This window comes from Onychomys torridus, chromosome 6 (genome assembly GCF_903995425.1).
Source record: "Onychomys torridus chromosome 6, mOncTor1.1, whole genome shotgun sequence".
Lineage (NCBI taxonomy): Eukaryota > Metazoa > Chordata > Mammalia > Rodentia > Cricetidae > Onychomys > Onychomys torridus.
In genome coordinates this window covers 16,214,638-16,234,653 of record NC_050448.1, presented here as the reverse complement: position 1 = coordinate 16,234,653, position 20,016 = coordinate 16,214,638, and the positions used below count along the sequence as shown (strand labels likewise).

Here is a 20,016-nt window from a genome sequence, read left to right as displayed (position 1 = left end):
TGATCCAGACAGGTGAGGCCCAGGTTGACTCTAGGCCAACACAGAGAATGAAACAGCCCCAGGAAAAACCTTCGACAGTGAGGTAGACCTGGTCCTCCATCAGCTGAGGAAAACACTGTATAGTTTTCATTTAGTTGTTTCACAGCTCTGGATTAGATGCTGACCTATCTTTCACTATTATCAGCTCTTCTCCCTTCTGATAATGTATCTAATCAAGTATGCTGTCAATATTTCTTTGCTTTTACAGATTCTGTACTCATCACCACGACACTAACATACAGTCTTCTATCAGCGAGCGGCAACATGCAACCAGACTTGATCTGGAGAACTCTAAAGACTTACTCAAAAGGCCCCTTAGCTTAATGGAATCTGTTTTGAAATCTCAACATAAAAATGTTTCCCTACATTTTTCTGTACATTCTCATTTTTAAATATGGTCCTGTTTTCAAATCACAGGGAAGATTATCTGCACTCTGCTGAAACTGTAGGTGGTCTGTCTAACTTTCTAATTATAACAAGGTGAAAAACAGCAGGATTCTCTGCCATAAAGGCTGTTCTAGTCAAGCCAGAAAATTCCTAGACCCTAAAATCCAATCACAGGAGATGACTCAAAGGAGCTTGTAGCCAAGCCTGATAAGCTGAGTTCCATTTCCAAAAAAAATGATAGAGAACTGACTGTCAATTACCCACTGACTCTCACATGCATGCTGAGGTACACAACAGCCCCCACTAATGTATTTTAATTTTATAAAAGTGTGGATTCAGCATGCATCAGCTACTATTTGCAGTCTTTTTAGCAGTAGACTCAGAAGTCAAGATCATCAGACCAATTCAATATATACTTGAAGTTTTTTCTTTACTTTTGCTATCTGGGCTCTATGGTTTCTCAGTTTCGTGACTGAAGGAAAAAAATAGACATGCGGGGTTAAAGCTGCTTACTGTGGTTATCCTCATGGAAAATATCATCTTAATTGTGCTGTAGAAAAGATGGTAAACACAACTGGAGGGACAGCCAAGCTCTATGCTACACAATTTAGAGATGGGACTATAAGTCATAGGGGACTCCGAATGGTTCCTGCCCAAAACTACTCTTGTGAAGCCTGGTGTACAGTTTTATGCATACATTGGACAATGTATATGTTTTATCTATACATTCTGGACAGTGTTTGGGAAATACACTTGAGAATGTAATTATTAACAAAGAATCAGCTGACAACATGACAAGAAAGAAAAATACTACTCAAACCAGAATGTGATTCTGGGACTCCAGTAAGGTATTGCAACAGAAAGAAGTATCTTTTATATAATCAAACATATTACATGTTTTAAGAACAAATCCATCTGTGTTTGCTAACTGGCTTTAACAGAACAATAAACTCACATATACTGGAGGAATTTGGGGTCTTGGAAGCAGCTGCCTAAGGAAGTGCACTGGTGGTCAGCAAGTCGGGAGGTGCAGCTGAACGTGCTGTCACAGTCTTTACATTTGTACAGCTTCTCTCCAGTGTGGATTCTCTGGTGGCGGTTAAAGCTTGACCTCTGAGTAAAAGCCTTGCCACAGTCTTTACAACAAAAGGGCTTGTCCCCAGTATGAACTCTCTGGTGCTGAGTGAGGCTTGATCTCTGATTAAACGCTCTGCCGCAATCTTGGCAATGATACGGTTTCTCTCCTGTGTGGATTCTCTGGTGCTGAATTAGAAGTAAATTACGGCTGAAGGCTTTGTCACAGTCTTGACACTTGTAGGGCTTTTCTCCAGTATGGATTCTCTGGTGTCGAGTAAAGCTGGATCTCTGAGTAAAAGCCTTGCCACAGTGCTTACAATGATAGGGTTTATCTCCAGTATGAACTCTCTGGTGTTGAGTAAGGCTTGATCTCTGTTTAAAAGCCTTGCCACAATCTTTACAGTGGTAAGCCTTCTCTCCAGTATGAATTTTCTGGTGTTGAGTAAGGAAAAAAACACGATTAAAGGCTTTGCCACATTCATTACATTTATTAGGTTTCTCTCCAGAGTGACCTCTCTGGTGTAAGCTGAGGCTTGATCTTTGATTAAAAGCTTTGCCACAATCTTTACAAGAATAGGGTTTCTCTCCGGTATGAATTCTCTGGTGTTGGGTAAGGCTTGATTTTTTATTAAAAGCTTTCCCACAGTCTTTACAATGGAAGGGCTTTTCACCAGTGTGGATCCTCTGGTGCTGAGTCAGGAGTGAATTACGGTTGAAGGCTTTCCCACATTCTTTGCATTTGTAGGGCTTCTCTCCAGTATGAACTCTCTGGTGCAGGCTAAGGCTTGACCTCTGGTGAAAAGCTTTGCCACAGTCTTTACAATGGTAGGGCCTCTCTCCAGTATGAATCCTCTGGTGCTGAGTAACAGTTGATCTTTGATTAAAAGCTTTGCCACAAAATTTACAGCAGTAGGGCTTCTTTCCAGCATGAATGCTCTGGTGTTGAGTAAGGAGGGATTTATGGTAAAAGGCTTTACCACATTCCTTACATTTGTAATGTTTGACTCCAGAATGAATTCTATGATGTTGTCTGAGGCTTGAACAATAGGTAAAGGCTTTGCCACATTCCTTACATTTGTAGGGTTTTTCTCCAGTATTACTTCTAGTAAGGCTGGAACTTTTACTGAAAGCTGTGTTGCAATCCATCCCCTTAGAAATCTGATCTTGAATATGGATATATTGGTGGATAATAAGTTCTGAGTATTGATGAAACACTGTGTCACATTTGTAACATTTGTAAAAGTTCTTTGGAAAATGAGCAGGCTGATGATTAGCAGGATTTGACTCCTGGGTTAAGTTGCTATCATTTTCATTACATTGATATACTGTCTCTCCAATGTAGGTGTCCTGGTGAGTGCTTAAGGCAGATTCCTCAGTAAAGGCCTTCCTATTTTCTTTACATATATACTGGATTTCTAAAATATCTGTATTAGAATTTTGACTAGGTGATACTGGATGTGTAAAGAACCTGCCATATTTATGGAAATTCTGTGTTTGGGCACATGAAAGACCTATTTCTTCATTGTATACCAATGAATTTTTCATAATGGAGTTCTCAAACTGATCACATTTAGAATTTCTTTCTTCATTTTTAAGTTCCTCATCTACAAAAATGTTTGAATCAAAGTTTAACCCAAAGCTACATTTGAAACTGTTAAAGTCATTAACTGAAGAACGGAATAGACCCCTCTGTGTATTTCCCAAATTATCTCTGAAAGAAGAGGTACATTTCACAAACTGACTCTGATGTTTACTGACAGAAGCACAAGGCTGTTCACAAATAACGGGCACAGCCTGAGGATTTTCTTGACCCATTTCATGTACCCGCCCTCTACTGGGAGTAAAGCTTCTCCTAGTATCAGGTGTAACAAACTGGTTATGTCCATTATAAAAGGTCTTCTGAACTTCACGCCCCTCTGTACTTTCCCTTTCTTCTTGGAAGTACAAATTGTCAAGGCCACAATTCCTATGACTTCCATTGATCAGTTCCTGGAATGAATATTTTAGGTTCTGCTCTGGTGAAAAGTCTTGGTTATAATGAGGAAACAGAGCTGAAAGAAATCAAGACAAAAAAATTATTTCACTCACTAGTCTCTGATGAACACAACTTACAAATCTAGCATCTACAATCATGCTGAATTTAGCACAACAGCAAGCAGCAGCAGCAGAATAGGAAGTCTACGGCCTCTCCTGCTTCACTAATCCTGAACACAGCGACTGGAAGGAAAGACGCACTCCGCCTTTGTTTATAAATACTGAATTCTACTTTTGTAAAATGAAAAGTTTATAGAGCTGTGTTGCACAACAATTTGGATATATTTAACAGTCTAAAACAGAGTAATAAAATCTTTCAGACAATAAATTTAATTTTATGTGGGTTTGATCATAGTTAAAAGCTAGGTAAGAAAGAATGAAACTGAAATTTCTCAAAAGCTACCTTAAAATCAAACTGTATCTCTTAGAGATGGAAACACAGATGATAAAATAAGGTAACTGTCAAGAATATTCACTGAGAGAGGATGAAATGACCAATAAGCACAATCCAGTTAGAAAATATCCCAGTCACAGACAAAACAGGGGTACTATTTATCCACAAAAATAAAAATGTGATTTTACTGGTAATAGGCACATACGTAACTCAACCTTATTTTAATTTCACCATACACTGTCTTGTAACATACAGCATTTGTAAGAGACATTCAATAAAAAAATGCAGGTAAAACTAGTAATATTAATGGATATAAGGAACCTACTGTAAAAACTGAAAATACAGAAAAAAAGAAAAATAAAGAAGGAAAAAAGAACCATCAAAAAAAGTCCCATAAATCTGAACAAACAGGTGGTAATTAAAAATGTCTTTACAGAAAACTAATTCTCAGTTTTGTCTCTATATACCTGTCAATCATTAGCAGTCAATGTTTGGTTAAAAAAAAAAATTCACAGAAAACCCATTAAAATGTTTATAAAAAGCTGAGACAATTAAAAAACAAATATATAAATGATGTTAATAGAAAACTTCTTTAGTAGATTAAAACATTACAGTATATTAACTAATAGGTCCTGAGAAGTGTTCACAGATTTCCTGAGGCACCCCAAACGTCAGGAAAGAACTGTCACATTATACAGTTCCCTACAGGTGAAGGGGAAGATTTCAGCCACCGCTGTGAATGTGCAGATCACTGCAGGAGGACGAGGACCAGGCTTGGAGGATTTAGAGGGATGGTAAACACAGCAGAAGTGCCCGTCATTGACAATGAGAGGACAACCAGAACTGTACTTTTGGAAAAACAATGCCAATGGAACAGAGCTTCCCAACGCATCTTTTGGGCCTGGCTTCCTCCAGCCCTGGAACTCTCATCTTTGTGCTTGGCTTCGTCATTCCTACTGACCTGGGAACAAGATCATTGTCTTCTGCTTCTTTACATTCCAGGGCTCTTTCCTTTGCTCCAGACAGGTAACCAGGTATGGCTTAGACACAGCAAGACCTAGTTATTGGAAAACAGAACAAGACACTTATTTTCCTCATAACTACTAACATATCTGGCCTAGAATTATGTTCAGTATGAAAGAAGATACATAATAGATATGTAACAATAGTCTAGAATACTACTTTTCCAAATGTTATTTCCCTACAGATATATAGTAATATATTTACAATTTACAGATTCTACTTTTGTCTACTACCAAATCACAGATAAAGGGGGAATAACTGGACTTTAAGATATAAATTATAATATTTTATGTTACTTGGCTGCTATAATTACCACTAATTTTAATTGGGGATATATATTACCTGAAAAGAGAGGTAGAGGATAAAGATAAAAAAAATAGGAATATTTATTATCTATTTCAATACTACTTCCCCCCATTTCTCCCCTGAAAACAGAGGCTCCCATGATATATTCAGTAATGCAAGGAAACCGAACATTAATGCTGAATTAGCAATTCTGTAGAGAAGTTATCCTTACCCAAGAAGACCAGGTTCCTATAGTTCTCTAACATCACATCCTTATACAAAGTCTGCTGTTCAGAGTTCAGGCATTCCCATTCCTCTCCAGAAAAATCAATGGCCACATCCTTGAAGGTCAATGGTTCCTGAAATAAAAATGAATAGCACAATGACATGTGGCCAGTGACTCAGTTCTTAACTTGACCCAGGATGAAATGAGTTAGAGAGAACTACTTTTCATACAGGTGAGTGGTCTGAAATAGTCACTAAGACACTTCAACTTAGCGGTATTTCTAATGTATTACCTAACTCTAGAGTGAAGACAACATAAAACCCATAGAAGCAGGGAAGATACTGTAAAAGAAAAACTAAATGTAAAGGCATCAACACAAGTATTTACATTTTAAAGTTCTACTTAATGTAAGATAATGTATGTCTATTTTTCAGGTGAAAGGGGCATACTGAGAAAGGTACTTATGACTCTTTGAAACATTGCTACCTTTTTGGGAGGTAGGGAGTGGGCGGGGCTCAGGCCTGGGGCTTTACAGGAACTAGGAAACTGATAATCTGTAACTAAGCTACATCCCCAGCCCTAAAATCAGAGATCCTAATTCAGTAGTTCTAAACTGGAGTAGGTTCTGACAATGCAGCAAGCTCACTAGTAACCCAGTATCAGTGGTCCAAAACCAAAACCAAAACTACCCAACAGCAAGGTAGATACCAAGAGAATTCCTTAATGGATCTGAACTGAAAGAGTTGTAAGGAATTGACTTTTTACTGTAATAGCAGCATGGCAACTATCCTTCCTTATCATTTAAAATATACTAAGTATCACTGAATTTTTCATACACTAATGCATAAACCCCCAACTAATCTATTGAGACCAGGAATGGTTTTTTCTCGTTAATGACATTTTGTCAGACATCTATACATGTTTTACAAACATAATGTAACTCCACCCTCACCAATCCTAGTTCAGTAATATAGACTGGTGCATTTGTCTAAGATCTGTATTCTGGGCCTGGGATCATGGAGCAGAACACAACTGTGGCAAAGGAATTTAAGTAAATTCCTTAAAACTCTTTCAATTCAAATCCATTAAGGAATTCTCTTGATATCTACCTTTCTACCTTGCTGTTGGGTAGTTTTGGGTTGGTTTGTTTGTTTGGGTTTTTTTTTTGTTTTGTTTTGTTTTGTTTTGTTTTTGACTATCAGTCACACAGGCAGAAATGAAGGTCACCAAGACCAGCTTAAACCCTTGTAACAGGCAGATGTATAATTAAAATGTAAACAAGGAGTAACTTGAAGATGTTTCAAAGGTAACATGAGTAACAATAACGTGTGGTTTCTAGTTGCTTTTTAAATTTAGCCCATGATAAGAACTGTATTTTAGGTTGGGCAGTGGTGGCACATGTCTTCAATCCCAGCACTCAGAGTCAGAGGCAGGTAGATCTCAGTGAGTTTGAGGCCAACCTGGTCTACAGAGTAAGTTCTAGGACACTCAAGGCTATACAGAGAAACCCTGTCTTGGAAAACCAAGAAAGAAAAGAAAACAAGTGTTTTAATACAACATGCCAAGTATACATCTATACACCCTTGAAAACCTGAAATAAAAATTAAACAAAACAAAATTTCCTTTACAAAGTATGATACTTACGTTGTGATATTTTGATCATATTCTATAAGTAAATTAATCAGAATTGATTTTGCCTGCAATTTAAAAACTAATGAAGACCAGCAAGATGGTTCCAGCAGGTAAAGGGGCCTGCTTCCAATCTTGCCAAGCTGAGTTCAATACCAAAGACACAAATGGTGTAAAGAGAAGACTGACTCCTACAAGATCTCTGACCATCACATACGTGTTGTGGTACATACATGCTCCACATACATGCACACAAGTAATTACATGTAATACAGATTTAGAAAAGCAATGTCATGGGTAGGCACTGCCTCTTCCACTTCCGCTTGCTACGGTACTTAAGACTACACTCACTGCTGGTGAGACACTTTCCCATTTAAACAGCTCATGCTTAAATTTCTACACAGATCCCTCGAGTCCTATGGCAGAGTTTAATCCTGCTGGCCTAGGAACTGTTTCTACTCTTTACCACAAACTTGTTTTTAATGTTTAAAAGCGGCATTCTGAAGCCAAGAGTCCTGTTACATTCTCATGCTTCTTTTTTTTTTTTCTGTTAATATTATATTAATAGGTTGTTGAAGATATCTCTTCTCAGTATTTATCTGGTCTTTTTACTCCACCTTTTGTGTTATATTTACTCATGAAAAGGTGACCATTACAATCTCGGGATGATTCTCAATGGTGTAAATTTAGCCCAATATCTGTGATCAAGTCCACAGCCTTTTTTAAAGTCAGTAATTATTAATGTTCTGCAGCAAACTTCGGTGTTGGGATATCCTTATTCCTAAACTTAAAATAAATTTACAAAGTTGTAAAGATAGAGTAAAATGTGTACAGACTGTCAGGTCCAAAGCTTCCCTTCCCCCAGAATGGCAGTGCTGGTGACATTGTGCTAAACAGGACCTCGGCCCGGGAAAAAGGATTGTTACTGGGTAAACAAGCCTAACTAAGGGTTTCTGTTCACTGGACAAGCACAGCTCTTAAGGCTTTTGTTTTGTTGTCTTTTTTACCAGGAGTCTACCACAAAAGGAGTCCCGGTTTGTCAGGAAGCCTCCCTACGCCCTTTTGGGTATGTAACATCATGTGGAGGAAGGACACCCCTGCACTGGGCCTGGGCATCTCTCTGACAAGTCTTGAGGTACACCTGGGGATGCCCCAAATGGAAATTCTTGTCTCCTGGACATTTAGTCCTCTAAATCTCCCCTATCCGCTTACTCTGCTCCTGGCTGCCTCTTGGAGCTTGCTCTCTAACCACTGATCTCTCCTCTCTTCCCCTCCCCCAGGAGCTGCCTGTTCGTCTCTGACCCTGTTGTCTCTGTCCCACTCACTGGATCCTTCTGATTCTGTTTCTCTCAGCTCCTGGAGCCTACTCTACAGAAGTCTCGCAGGTACACCCGCAGCTTCTTTCTCTAGGCCCTCCTGGGCTTCTCCCTCTCCTGGAGTTCCTATTTACAACACTTTTCCCTAAGCCCCTCGCACCTTTTGGTCACTCTGCGTCCAAAAGATCTCTTCTTCCCACGGTCTGTCTCTCAGCTCCCATCTCTGACCAAGGCTCTTCTCATTCAGCATTAGACTCTCACCTGCCTCCTCTATTCTCTTTCCTCCTTAACTCGGGGATTCCATTAAAGTCTTGGGGGTCTTACTGAAAACAGTTTGGCCTCCGTACAGATGAGATAATCAGTCTCAATGGCCAGAAAAAGGCCAAATTCTCTGACTGTGACAACTTCTGCCCCCACACAAGCAAATGATCCAAGAATCCCCTTTTCTCTAAGCCTTCTCTGCTCTTCTCAGATCCACACTCTAAGCCTTCTCTTCTCAGATCCACAATCTAAGCCTTCTCTTCTCAGATCCACACTCTAAGCCTTCTCTTCTCAGATCCACACTCTAAGCCTTCTCTGCTCTTCTCAGATCCACACTCTAAGCCTTCTCTGCTCTTCTCAGATCCACACTCTAAGCCTTCTCTTCTCAGATCCACACTCTAAGCCTTCTCTTCTCAGATCCACACTCTAAGCCTTCTCTTCTCAGATCCACACTCTAAGCCTTCTCTGCTCTTCTCAGATCCACACTCTAAGCCTTCTCTTCTCAGATCCACACTCTAAGCCTTCTCTTCTCAGATCCACACTTTAAGCCTTCTCTTCTCAGATCCACACTCTAAGCCTTCTCTTCTCAGATCCACACTTTAAGCCTTCTCTTCTCAGATCCACACTCTAAGCCTTCTCTGCTCTTCTCAGATCCACACTCTAAGCCTTCTCTTCTCAGATCCACACTCTAAGCCTTCTCTGCTCTTCTCAGATCCACACTCTAAGCCTTCTCTTCTCAGATCCACACTCTAAGCCTTCTCTTCTCAGATCCACACTCTAAGCCTTCTCTGCTCTTCTCAGATCCACACTCTAAGCCTTCTCTTCTCAGATCCACACTTTAAGCCTTCTCTTCTCAGATCCACACTCTAAGCCTTCTCTTCTCAGATCCACACTCTAAGCCTTCTCTTCTCAGATCCACACTTTAAGCCTTCTCTTCTCAGATCCACACTCTAAGCCTTCTCTTCTCAGATCCACACTTTAAGCCTTCTCTTCTCAGATCCACACTCTAAGCCTTCTCTTCTCAGATCCACACTCTAAGCCTTCTCTGCTCTTCTCAGATCCACACTCTAAGCCTTCTCTTCTCAGATCCACACTTTAAGCCTTCTCTTCTCAGATCCACACTCTAAGCCTTCTCTGCTCTTCTCAGATCCACACTTTAAGCCTTCTCTTCTCAGATCCACACTTTAAGCCTTCTCTTCTCAGATCCACACTCTAAGCCTTCTCTGCTCTTCTCAGATCCACACTCTAAGCCTTCTCTTCTCAGATCCACACTTTAAGCCTTCTCTTCTCAGATCCACACTCTAAGCCTTCTCTGCTCTTCTCAGATCCACACTCTAAGCCTTCTCTTCTCAGATCCACACTTTAAGCCTTCTCTTCTCAGATCCACACTCTAAGCCTTCTCTTCTCAGATCCACACTCTAAGCCTTCTCTTCTCAGATCCACACTTTAAGCCTTCTCTTCTCAGATCCACACTCTAAGCCTTCTCTTCTCAGATCCACACTCTAAGCCTTCTCTGCTCTTCTCAGATCCACACTCTAAGCCTTCTCTTCTCAGATCCACACTCTAAGCCTTCTCTTCTCAGATCCACACTTTAAGCCTTCTCTTCTCAGATCCACACTTTAAGCCTTCTCTTCTCAGATCCACACTCTAAGCCTTCTCTTCTCAGATCCACACTCTAAGCCTTCTCTGCTCTAGTCCCGCCCTCTGATTTGGATTCAGTCTTAAAGATTCAAACGTCATTGGGGTATAGATAATATTAAAAATGAGTTTTATACTATTCTACTAGAAAGCTGGCTCTGGGGTTGCTTATTCAAAAGCCTCCTCCAAAGTCTCTGTGTCCTGGGTCAGGCTGGCCACTGACTGTGACAGGGGGAAGGAAAGCAAAACAGGACAGCCCAGGGCAAGATGCTGTGTGCTTTAAAACAGCTAAAGAGAGAGATATTCCCAATGAGGATTACTGCTGTGTAACTCATACACTTTCCTTGATTTCATTTAACTTTCTGAATACTCCCTTCTCTTATATCTCTAAAACTCTTGCTGAAGTACAAACATTATTTCAAGATTTTAAGACCATTGTGTAAACTTTCTGTATCTCAGGATTTTTAAGTTTGCTGGGTGTGGTTTTTAAAAAAAATCGTAATAAAAAATTAGCTTAAAACTTGCAACAAAAAAGGTTGATAGGAAAAAATCTATACATAGGTAATCTTAATTTGCTACAACAGTCTTATATGTAACTTGGATTCATCTCTTGTCTAGCAAAATAGATGTTTATAAAAAGGAAAAAAAAAAGTGTGTGCCTGATGGCTCACACTGGAATAAACAGCCACCATGTGGCTGGCAGCCAATGGAACTTCATCACCATCTTGGTTAAGGTGACCATATGGTATAAACCAACTACAAAAGCATCCACAAAACTTCTTAGTCCCACTGAGCCCTCTGCTTCTCATTGTATCTCCTATTTTAGATTAAGGAGACAACACCAGGCCTCCAAGGGAATTTTGGATTAGGATGGATTTTTCTATGATGATTTTTGTACTGAGAGTGAAAAATAACAGATAAGAACAAAACCATGAACAAAGTTTCTGGAATAGCACTTAAAAACATGTTTGATGATTAAGGTTTATGAATTCCTAAGGTTACAAGGTCTCCTCAGGTTGCTGTAGAATTTTTTTTTTTTTTTTTTTGAGCTGAGAATCGAACTCCGGGTCTTGCACTTGCTAGGCAAGTGCTCTACCACTGAGCTAAATCCCCAACTCCGTAGAATATTATTTTAAGGTGTGTTACATTTGTTTATGCTGTGGAACATTTGTTTAATGGTGCAAAGCTCTGTTGCATTATTTTATGTTGCATTTGTTTAACTGTGAAGCTGTGATTCTTTACCTATCTAAAACACCTGGTTGGTCTAATAAAGAACTGAACAGCCACTGGGCAGTGGTGGCGCACGCCTTTAATCCCAGCACTTGGGAGGCAGAGCCAGGAGGATCTCTGTGAGTTCCAAGCCAGCCTGGTCTACAGAGTAAGTTCAAGGACAGCCTCCAAAGCTACACAGAGAAACTGTCTCGAAAAAAAAAAAAAAAAAAAAAAAAAAGAAGAAGAAGAAGAAGAAGAAGAAGAAGAAGAAGAACTGAACAGCAAGGCAGGAAAAAGGATAGGCAGGGCTGGCTGGCAGGCAGAAAGAATAAACAGATGGAGAAATCAGGGAGGAGAAGAAAGAGCAAGAGAACAAGGAGAGGAGGATGTTAGGGGCCAGCCACAGAGTGCAAGTAAGATATACGAAAGAAAAGATAAAAGCCCAGAGGCAAAAAGTAGATGGGATAATTTAAAGTTAAGAAAAGCTGGCAAGAAACAAGCCAAGCTAAAAGCTGGGCATTTATAATTAAGAAAAAGCCTCCATGTGTCATTTATTTGGGAGCTGGGTGGTGGGCCCCCCAAAAGACCAAAGACCAAAGAGCAAAAGTAGAAAAAATAACCAACAACACAGGTTAACAGAAAGTGACTTAGAGAGTATGTCTAACTATTTATGTCTTTGATAATTGTGTTCAACATCAGACTTCTAAAAACTTTCTTCAGATAAGGAACATGTTTGATGAAAGGGAGTTATGAATTCCTAAGGTCCATTCAGGCTAGCAAAACCTAACTAGAAGATGTATGTCTAGCCTTCTGTCTTTGCTAACATTTTAAGGCTTTAGCTATTTGGATAAAGTGACTCATACAAGAAAATTGTGATATTTTATAAAAGTACACTAAGAAAGGATCAGGAAAACAAGGTTCCCAGTCTCTCTGAGTACTCCATTTTTGGTTTAAAGTTTTATTTTGATTCTAAAGGATCTTCAATTAAATCTCCAATTTTTAAGGCTCAAATTTAACAGGAAGGAAACTATAAAATCCTAATCTTATAAAAGCCAAGAATTTGTAAACTGTTAAAGATAATTAAGACATGACAGTTATGGTCAGTTACCTTATAACTTTAGTTATACTAAGTACAAATGTAATTCATTTATAAGAACAACCTTTAGCCTTCTAAACATGTTGTCAAGATTAAGCCTATTTTATAAGTAAAGTATATGTAAAATCAGGTATACTTAACAAATTCCATAACAGCCCTCAAATCCCTCAGAGATCTGCTGAAAAATGGCATTTTGAGGTATTTAATGAAAAAGCTTCCTGTGAGAGACAGAAATGCCAGTTCCTGGCTACAGCTCTCCTCCAAGGAAGACGGGGGAATGGACTTCACTTGAGAATGTGGTTCAAATATGGCTGCAACGGTCACTGGGTGAAGAACTGCCCTCACCAGCCTCCAGGACCCTGCCCAAACTGTGGGAATCTGAAAAATCTACTGCCTTTGCTGGCCTTGCCAAGATAGGTGAGTTCCCCAAGTACCTCCTCTTCAGTAAAGTTTATTGGATCTTTATAGGCCTGGTGGCCAAAGACTGATGCTGCCCCCAACAAAGCCATCGAGATTACCATAGAGGAGCCCAGGCAGCCCATCCAGATAGTGGGTAAGTCTTTGTCATTCTTAATCAATACAGAGGGCATTTGGTCTATACTTCCTATTCAAATTCATCCTTCTCAGATCTCCATGATGGCGTTGGTGGTGGACCCTAGCTTTATCAGAAGGTTTAGCTGACCTCAACCAGACCCTCCACTAGGCTACAGTGCCAAATCGGTCCATTCATAGCTAGAAAGTCTGTTTCACCTTACGAATATTTTGGCTTTACAATAACTTGGGGTATAAAAAAAGTCATATGTGTTACTTGCTGATGGTACAAATTTTTAAAACTTTAAAAGGTTTAAATTATCTGAGTCTCTTAAATAAAAAAGGCTTTGAAGCTGAGGCCCAATTAACTACCAGCCTGAACTGGTTCCATGTAAAACTCAGGCCTTGATTCCTGGTCTCTTGCTGAGAAAAGCACTTACAGACAGGTTTGCCTCTGACAGGCTGAGAAAGGTAAACTCACAAAACAGATTTCCATGTTTAAAAAAATTGCCTTTTATTACTCCTTTATTTAAAGTACTTGCTTTTTTAATGCATTCTCTCAGTAATCAACACCTCAGTGGGTAAAGGCACTTGCTGTCACAACTGAGGACCTAAATTTGATCCCTTGAACTCACATTGTGGAAGGACAGAATCAAGCCCTGCAAGTTGTCCTCTGACTTCACAGGAACATCTCGGCTGGCATGCACCTGCCCCACTCAAATGATAAATAAGTGAAAAAGTAATAATAAAAGAACGATGAAGCAAGAAAAACTAGTGATTTTAAACAAGGATACAAACATGCCCATGAGCCCTACCTCCTTCCATCCCCAGAAGTAACACAGAAGGACCAGAAAGTAAAGACCCTTTATTTCCAGAGGGTTTACAGCACACACTTCCCATGATTACTTGGCAACCTGGATTCATTTTAACAAACTTGCACCAAGGATTTAATTAAGCAAAACGGAATACCTTCCGTATCCTAAGCACAGAATATTATCAAAAAGCTGAAATAGCTTTAGTGCCTTTCCGATGAGTGTACCAAGGCATCTAGCGGCTCCCAGTATCGGCTCCCAGTAGGTTCTATCCTCACATCTCAGGCTGCTAAGGTGATTGAGCCCACTGATACACACTGGATGCTCATAGACACCAGAGACATGGCAGCCGGTGTTAGGCATCTCTGAAACTGAGGCAAGGAAAGACGATTGACCCATCACTATGTAAAACCTCCAAGGGGGAAGCTCAACCCCAAAGCATTCTGATTGGGTCCCTACGTCTAAGGCAGACAAAAGGGGAGGCATTAAGATTTTAAAAATAAAGCATCCATTGATTTTATGTGAAATATCCAGAGGCAATCCTTTAAAAAGTGTCACCCAGTATGTGAAGGAAAAAAAAAAAATCAAAATCAACCAAACAAAACCTACTTGAAATGCAGCGTGGGAAATAGATGTTAATACTGTTTTGTTTTGTTTTGTTTTGTTTTAAGTTAGTGTTTGGGAATGCAGTCGGGAGATAGCAATCTTCCACCACCCATGGGAGAAGCGAGGCTAGAGGAAGAGCAGGCGTCTGGCTATATGAGATTCTGCTTCGCGTGTATCTGGAACGCTCGGGACGGGATGGGCATCTCACACAACACAGCTCCTTCCACTGAGGGAAACGTACACAGGAGCTGGGACACCCTGACCCGCTGGTGATCCCGGTCATCGCCACACAATTCGAGCTGCTGGACCGGAACGCTGAGGACTCCAGCCGGGGAGCAAGCCGCTTTCTAGCGAACGATCGGACAGGACAGCAGAGTCGGACCCTTGGCCTTCGCCCACTGCCCGGCGGCTCGGGGGCGCGGCAGGACACGGGGCTCTCCAACACACGGTCCACCCACCCGGGACCAACCCGGCCGCCTCCGGAGCAGGCCGCGGGAAGACGGGGCCGCCAGAGCCTCTCTCCAGTCGCCAGCTCCCCTCAGCTGCACGCAGCCTCCGGCCTCGCCGCGCCACGCACACACTCAGCAGCTGGCTTCGGCCGTGCTTTCCGTCCTCCCTCAGCGATCGCCGGCCGCAGCCGGTTCCCACGGGCTCCACGCAGCCTCCCTCCAGGCTCGTGGCGCCATGCACACTCACCATGGTGGCCCGGCGTCCGCGGTGTCCGCGTCCTCCCGTGGATGGCCCGCTACCCGACAGACGCGGGGCAAACGGATGCAGCGGGGCCGAGCCAGCGTCCACACCGGAAGAGACCCAGCCTGCGGAGGATTCCAAGATCCTGGACTTCAGAAACAAAACGTGGAAGCCCGCCCCCTCCACCCTTTCTAAACGTCTGATTGGAAGGTCTCACTATCCGGCTGCTGATTGGATGACTTTCAGGTCCCGCCCATCAGGCCCCACCACTGCCCTGCGAAGCTGGAATGACAAGTTCTTGGTACAGTTGCACCAAAGCTGACCCTAAAGGGGACATTGCATTTAATCTCATATTTAAAGTCATACCGATTTATGAATCATCTGTATGTATATTATTCTCAGTAGAAAAGAACTTTATGACAATTTTTGTTCCTAAGCTCTCTTCCCGAATTCTATAGTTTAAAATGGGAAGCAGTCCCCTGAATCAGCAATATCTAATATAAAAAGGGGGAGTAACACACCAAGTGTAATATTAAACTTTCTAGTATTGATATTAAAATTAAAACAGGCAACAGTGATTGTAATAAAACCCAGTATATCCAAAATATTATGATTGTGTGGATAGTTATTGTTACTGATATATATGTATATTTACATATACACATATTGTTACTGATTATATATATATAGAGAGAGAGAGAGACTGTGTGTATACACACACACACACACACACACACACACACACACACACATTTCGGTTCTGTACTAAATCGTCAAAATTCATGGAGGCTTCAGCAGATTTTAGTTCACGTCTGTCACATTCCTCCTCTGAGGGCTGACTTTCCTGACCTCAATCAGGTGAGGGGCCTGAGAATCTCTCCCATTTATGTCATAGGTGAAGAAATACAATTCCCTGTCAATATTTCTCTTCGGTCCCAGTGAATGGGATTAATTGTCCTAAAAGAGAGCAGGGAGCTCCAACCAGGAGGGGTCCAAAGGTGGGCACAGGAGGGAAACCCTTGTCTCGTGATCTTTCCAAAGACTTGCCCTCTGCAATTTAAATAGATTAAAATCAAAATTCCTTTTTTTTTTTTCCAGTTTGGCCTTGGATCTATTTGTCAGACTGTGGATGTCTGTTTTCTCCTGTGATGTGGAATACTGTGTAAATTTAAGGACCAAACCATATGCACAAATGTCTGCAAAATGTCCTGTATAATCAACACCATCTAGCAAGAGATTCAACTTTAATTAGAGGGAAGGGAAATTAATGCATACATAGAAGCTGCCATTTGCCAGGTAACTTACAATTAGAATATCATTAAGTTATGGCATCATGCCTATAAGGGCACATTACTTTTCTATCCCTGAATAACAAAACACTTCTAAGCTTATTAGTTGGTGATTGGGTTGCTTCGCAATAGAGGTTCAGCAGGGCTACTTCTGGTGCATCTGGAAAGTGGAGAGTTGTCAAGATAGCATGGCCTCAGAAGGGTGGGCTGGCATCAGCCAAGGCATCTTTACCAAACCCCTCAGAATATCTCATCTTTGCAGCAAGTTACTGTGAACTTGTTCTCATAGAAATGGGGGTGTCTAGAAAGAGAAAGGAAAAACATTCAGGACCTTTTCAGCCCAGGTATCAGACTAATACACTTTAAGAGACACAAGGTTATGTGAGCCATGGCCAAATGAGGTCAACTCAGTTGCAAAGTATAGAAAAAGATACCACCTTTTGATGGGAGCGACAGAAAAAGTGTGTTGCCTAGGTCATTGGATGCAGGGAAGAACAAAGACATGCTGACATTTTTGCATTCAGTATCATTATGTCTTGTCTTATCAATAAGGTTCAACTGTTCCAAGTCAGGGAATTTACCCAAATAAGACTGGAATTCCACAAGTCTCTCTGACTTTCAAAGTCCAACCACTGACTCTAGAACTTGCGGTCCACCCCACCTATATGATCCTTTTAGGACCTGAACAGTGGCCATACTCAAGAGAGCAGGCTTTTTGTGTCCATGAACTATTCTTCATTATTGGGAACGATTTTTTTTTTTTGACAGAATACTTCTATAGCTTCTGCCAAGGACCTAAAATAATTTGGGGAGATGTTTGAGGGGAAATGTTTTCCTCAAAAAAAAGAAAGAAAGAAAGAAAGAAAGAAAGAAAGAAAGAAAGAAAGAAAGAAAAAAAAAAAAAAAGAAAGAGTGTGGGGAAAAAATTGGGGAAATCAAACACCAACCATACATTTTAATGTTCCATCACAAGAGAAATTTGAAGACATGTATAATGTGTCCCACAGGCATGAAAATTCTTTTCACCTTTTTTTGGTATTTGTAGGATATTATTGTTTCTGATTCAGGCAGGATGAAATTACTATGCCTGAAACAACATATTACTATGAAAACAAGTGATTTAAAAGACATATGGAGTGTCTGCTGAAATAGATATGTTCAAATTACTTATCTCATCTTGGTTTAATTTTAGTCAGTCATATGCATCTAGAAATTTATCTTTTTCTTTTACATTTTACAGTTCAGTGCAATATATGTTTTTAATATATGTCCTAAGGATTTCCTGAATTTCACTGGAGTCAACTTAAATGGGTAGCCTAGTCACAGCACAGCCATATGTGGAGACAGTGTCCCTGCTTTCATAGCATACATGCTCCTCTGGGTATCTCACAGCATACTGGCTTCTCCGTAGGTGTCCAAGTTACCTCCACTTCCAGCAAGTTGTGCTTTGATTTCAGGAACTAAATTTCATTTATTTCACATTGTAATAGATTCTATCAAGATTCCTCCCAAAGGCTGAGAAGATATCTTTGTCTGCCTCCAATATGTATGGTTTGCCTTAACCAGAACTTGGTACTATATGTGAACTTTTTAATTTGAATAATTACTATCAGACCAAGTTCATTTTTTAATTTGATAGATATATGTTAAATTTTCTGCTTTCATTATTTCTTTACATATTTTAGATGCTCTTTTATGTTCTGTACTTTAAGCGTGCACACATATTCATGCATAGACACATAAACCCAATTAGATTGCCTCCACAGTCCCACCAACACCATTTCCATCGTGCTTTTTGACCTTTGATTTCCTTTGAAGAAATATGTTTTATATTAATAATGACAAGCTTCATTCATTCCTGAAATCACATCCTTAAAGGACTTAAACTTTAAAATAAATAAGTCTATACAACATTTCATGTCAGTCAGTATTCTTTCTACTATGATTTTGACTGTATCCTTATCCAAAATCAAAACTGAGATAAAATTGACATTTTTGACATCTTTTACAGTGACTGGCAGCAGCCCTAGCCAGCCTTGCCCTAGCCTTTTTCCACTTGCAAATTACTGAGAATTTTTGTTTATTGTAGAATATATCAGTAGGAACATTCTTGATCAACAAAATTATCCCCCAGTTTTGCAAGAGCAGTAAGCACTCTCCCCGCTGAACCATCTCTTCAGCCTCATTACATCTTTTTATCTACATGGTTTCATTCTCAAATTGTTTGATCAACTTCTGTTCATTCTGTTTCTTCATTTTATTCCTTAATCATTCAATATTTGTATTAAGAGTTTAGCAGGGGAGATATTTTGTCAAATGCTTCTTTGCATAGAATGAAATGATTACAGGAACTTGGCCTTTATTCTATTAATGTTGTGTAGGATATTTATTGATTTGGATATGTTGACCCATTGCTACATCCCAGAAACAAATACTACTTGATCATCATGTATGATCTTAAATAAATAAATAAATAAATAAACCCTCACTACATTTATTTATTTATTTATTTATTTATTTATTTATTTATTTATTTATTTATTTATTTGTGTGTATGTGTGACATGGCACACATGTGGAAGTCAGTGGACAACTTGTGAGTTCTCTACTCTCAGTGTGGAACCCAGGGACTAAACTTGAGTTGTCAGGGTTGGTAACAGGTGCCTTTACCTGCTGAGCCATCACAATAGCCCACAGTTGATGATCCTTTTCATGTTCTATTGAACAAACTTTACCATGTATTTTTTTAGGATTTTTTTATGTAGGTTCATTAGAAATACTGGCCTCTGCTGACTCCCCATGAGAGACCTTGCCTTGGAGGAGGTGGGAAATGGGGGTTCGGAGGAAGACTTGGGGAGGGGCGAGGGAGGACAGGGGAATCTGTAGTTGATATGTAAAATGAATAGAAAATCTCTTAATTAAAAAAAGAAAGAAATATTGGCCTCTAACTTTTTCTTGTATTGTCCTTATTTTGCCTTGAAACTAGGTATTGCTGGTTTTGTTTTTTTTTTATAAAATTAGTATTTCTTTTTATAAATGTATTTATTTATACATACATGGTGTTTGGGTGTTTTGTCTGTATGCATGTTTGAGCTCCACATAAATGCCCGGTGTCCTCAGAAGTCAGAAGAGGGCATTGTTAGGTCCCAGAAACCTGGGACAATGGCTAGCTGAGGTGCCTACTAACATATCAAAGGGGACACTGGTCAGTTCTCCCAGCATCACTGAGTACCTGTGGCTCCTTCTAGCACTTCTCACCCTCTCCTCCCCTAATCCCTCCCATGGATAGGGCTCCCACTTCCCTTCCCCCTGCTGTGATCCTTGCATAACTCAGCCACTTTGGCCACTCCAGTCTCATGGCCCTGGCTGCCTCTCTTAGTCAGTGACTCCTCTCTTGCTCTCCTTCCCTCTCTCTTCTCTCATGGACAAACTTGCTCTCTATTTTTAAGAGTTTAAGAATGATTGGAGTTAA

At 40.3% G+C, this 20,016-nt stretch overlaps 1 protein-coding gene across 1 annotated transcript; it reads right to left on the bottom strand.

Moving 5' to 3' along the window:
• Positions 1 to 1,270: 1,270 nt before the first annotated feature.
• Positions 1,271 to 15,406, bottom strand: LOC118585916 (zinc finger protein 345-like). The gene is made up of 4 exons (XM_036190913.1): positions 15,263 to 15,406; positions 5,472 to 5,598; positions 4,893 to 4,988; positions 1,271 to 3,554 (listed from the first exon to the last, which is right to left on the bottom strand). The coding sequence occupies exons 1-4, from the start codon at positions 15,263 to 15,265 to the stop codon at positions 1,378 to 1,380; spliced, it is 2,403 nt and encodes an 800-aa protein (XP_036046806.1). The 5' UTR covers positions 15,266 to 15,406; the 3' UTR covers positions 1,271 to 1,377.
• Positions 15,407 to 20,016: the final 4,610 nt, after the last annotated feature.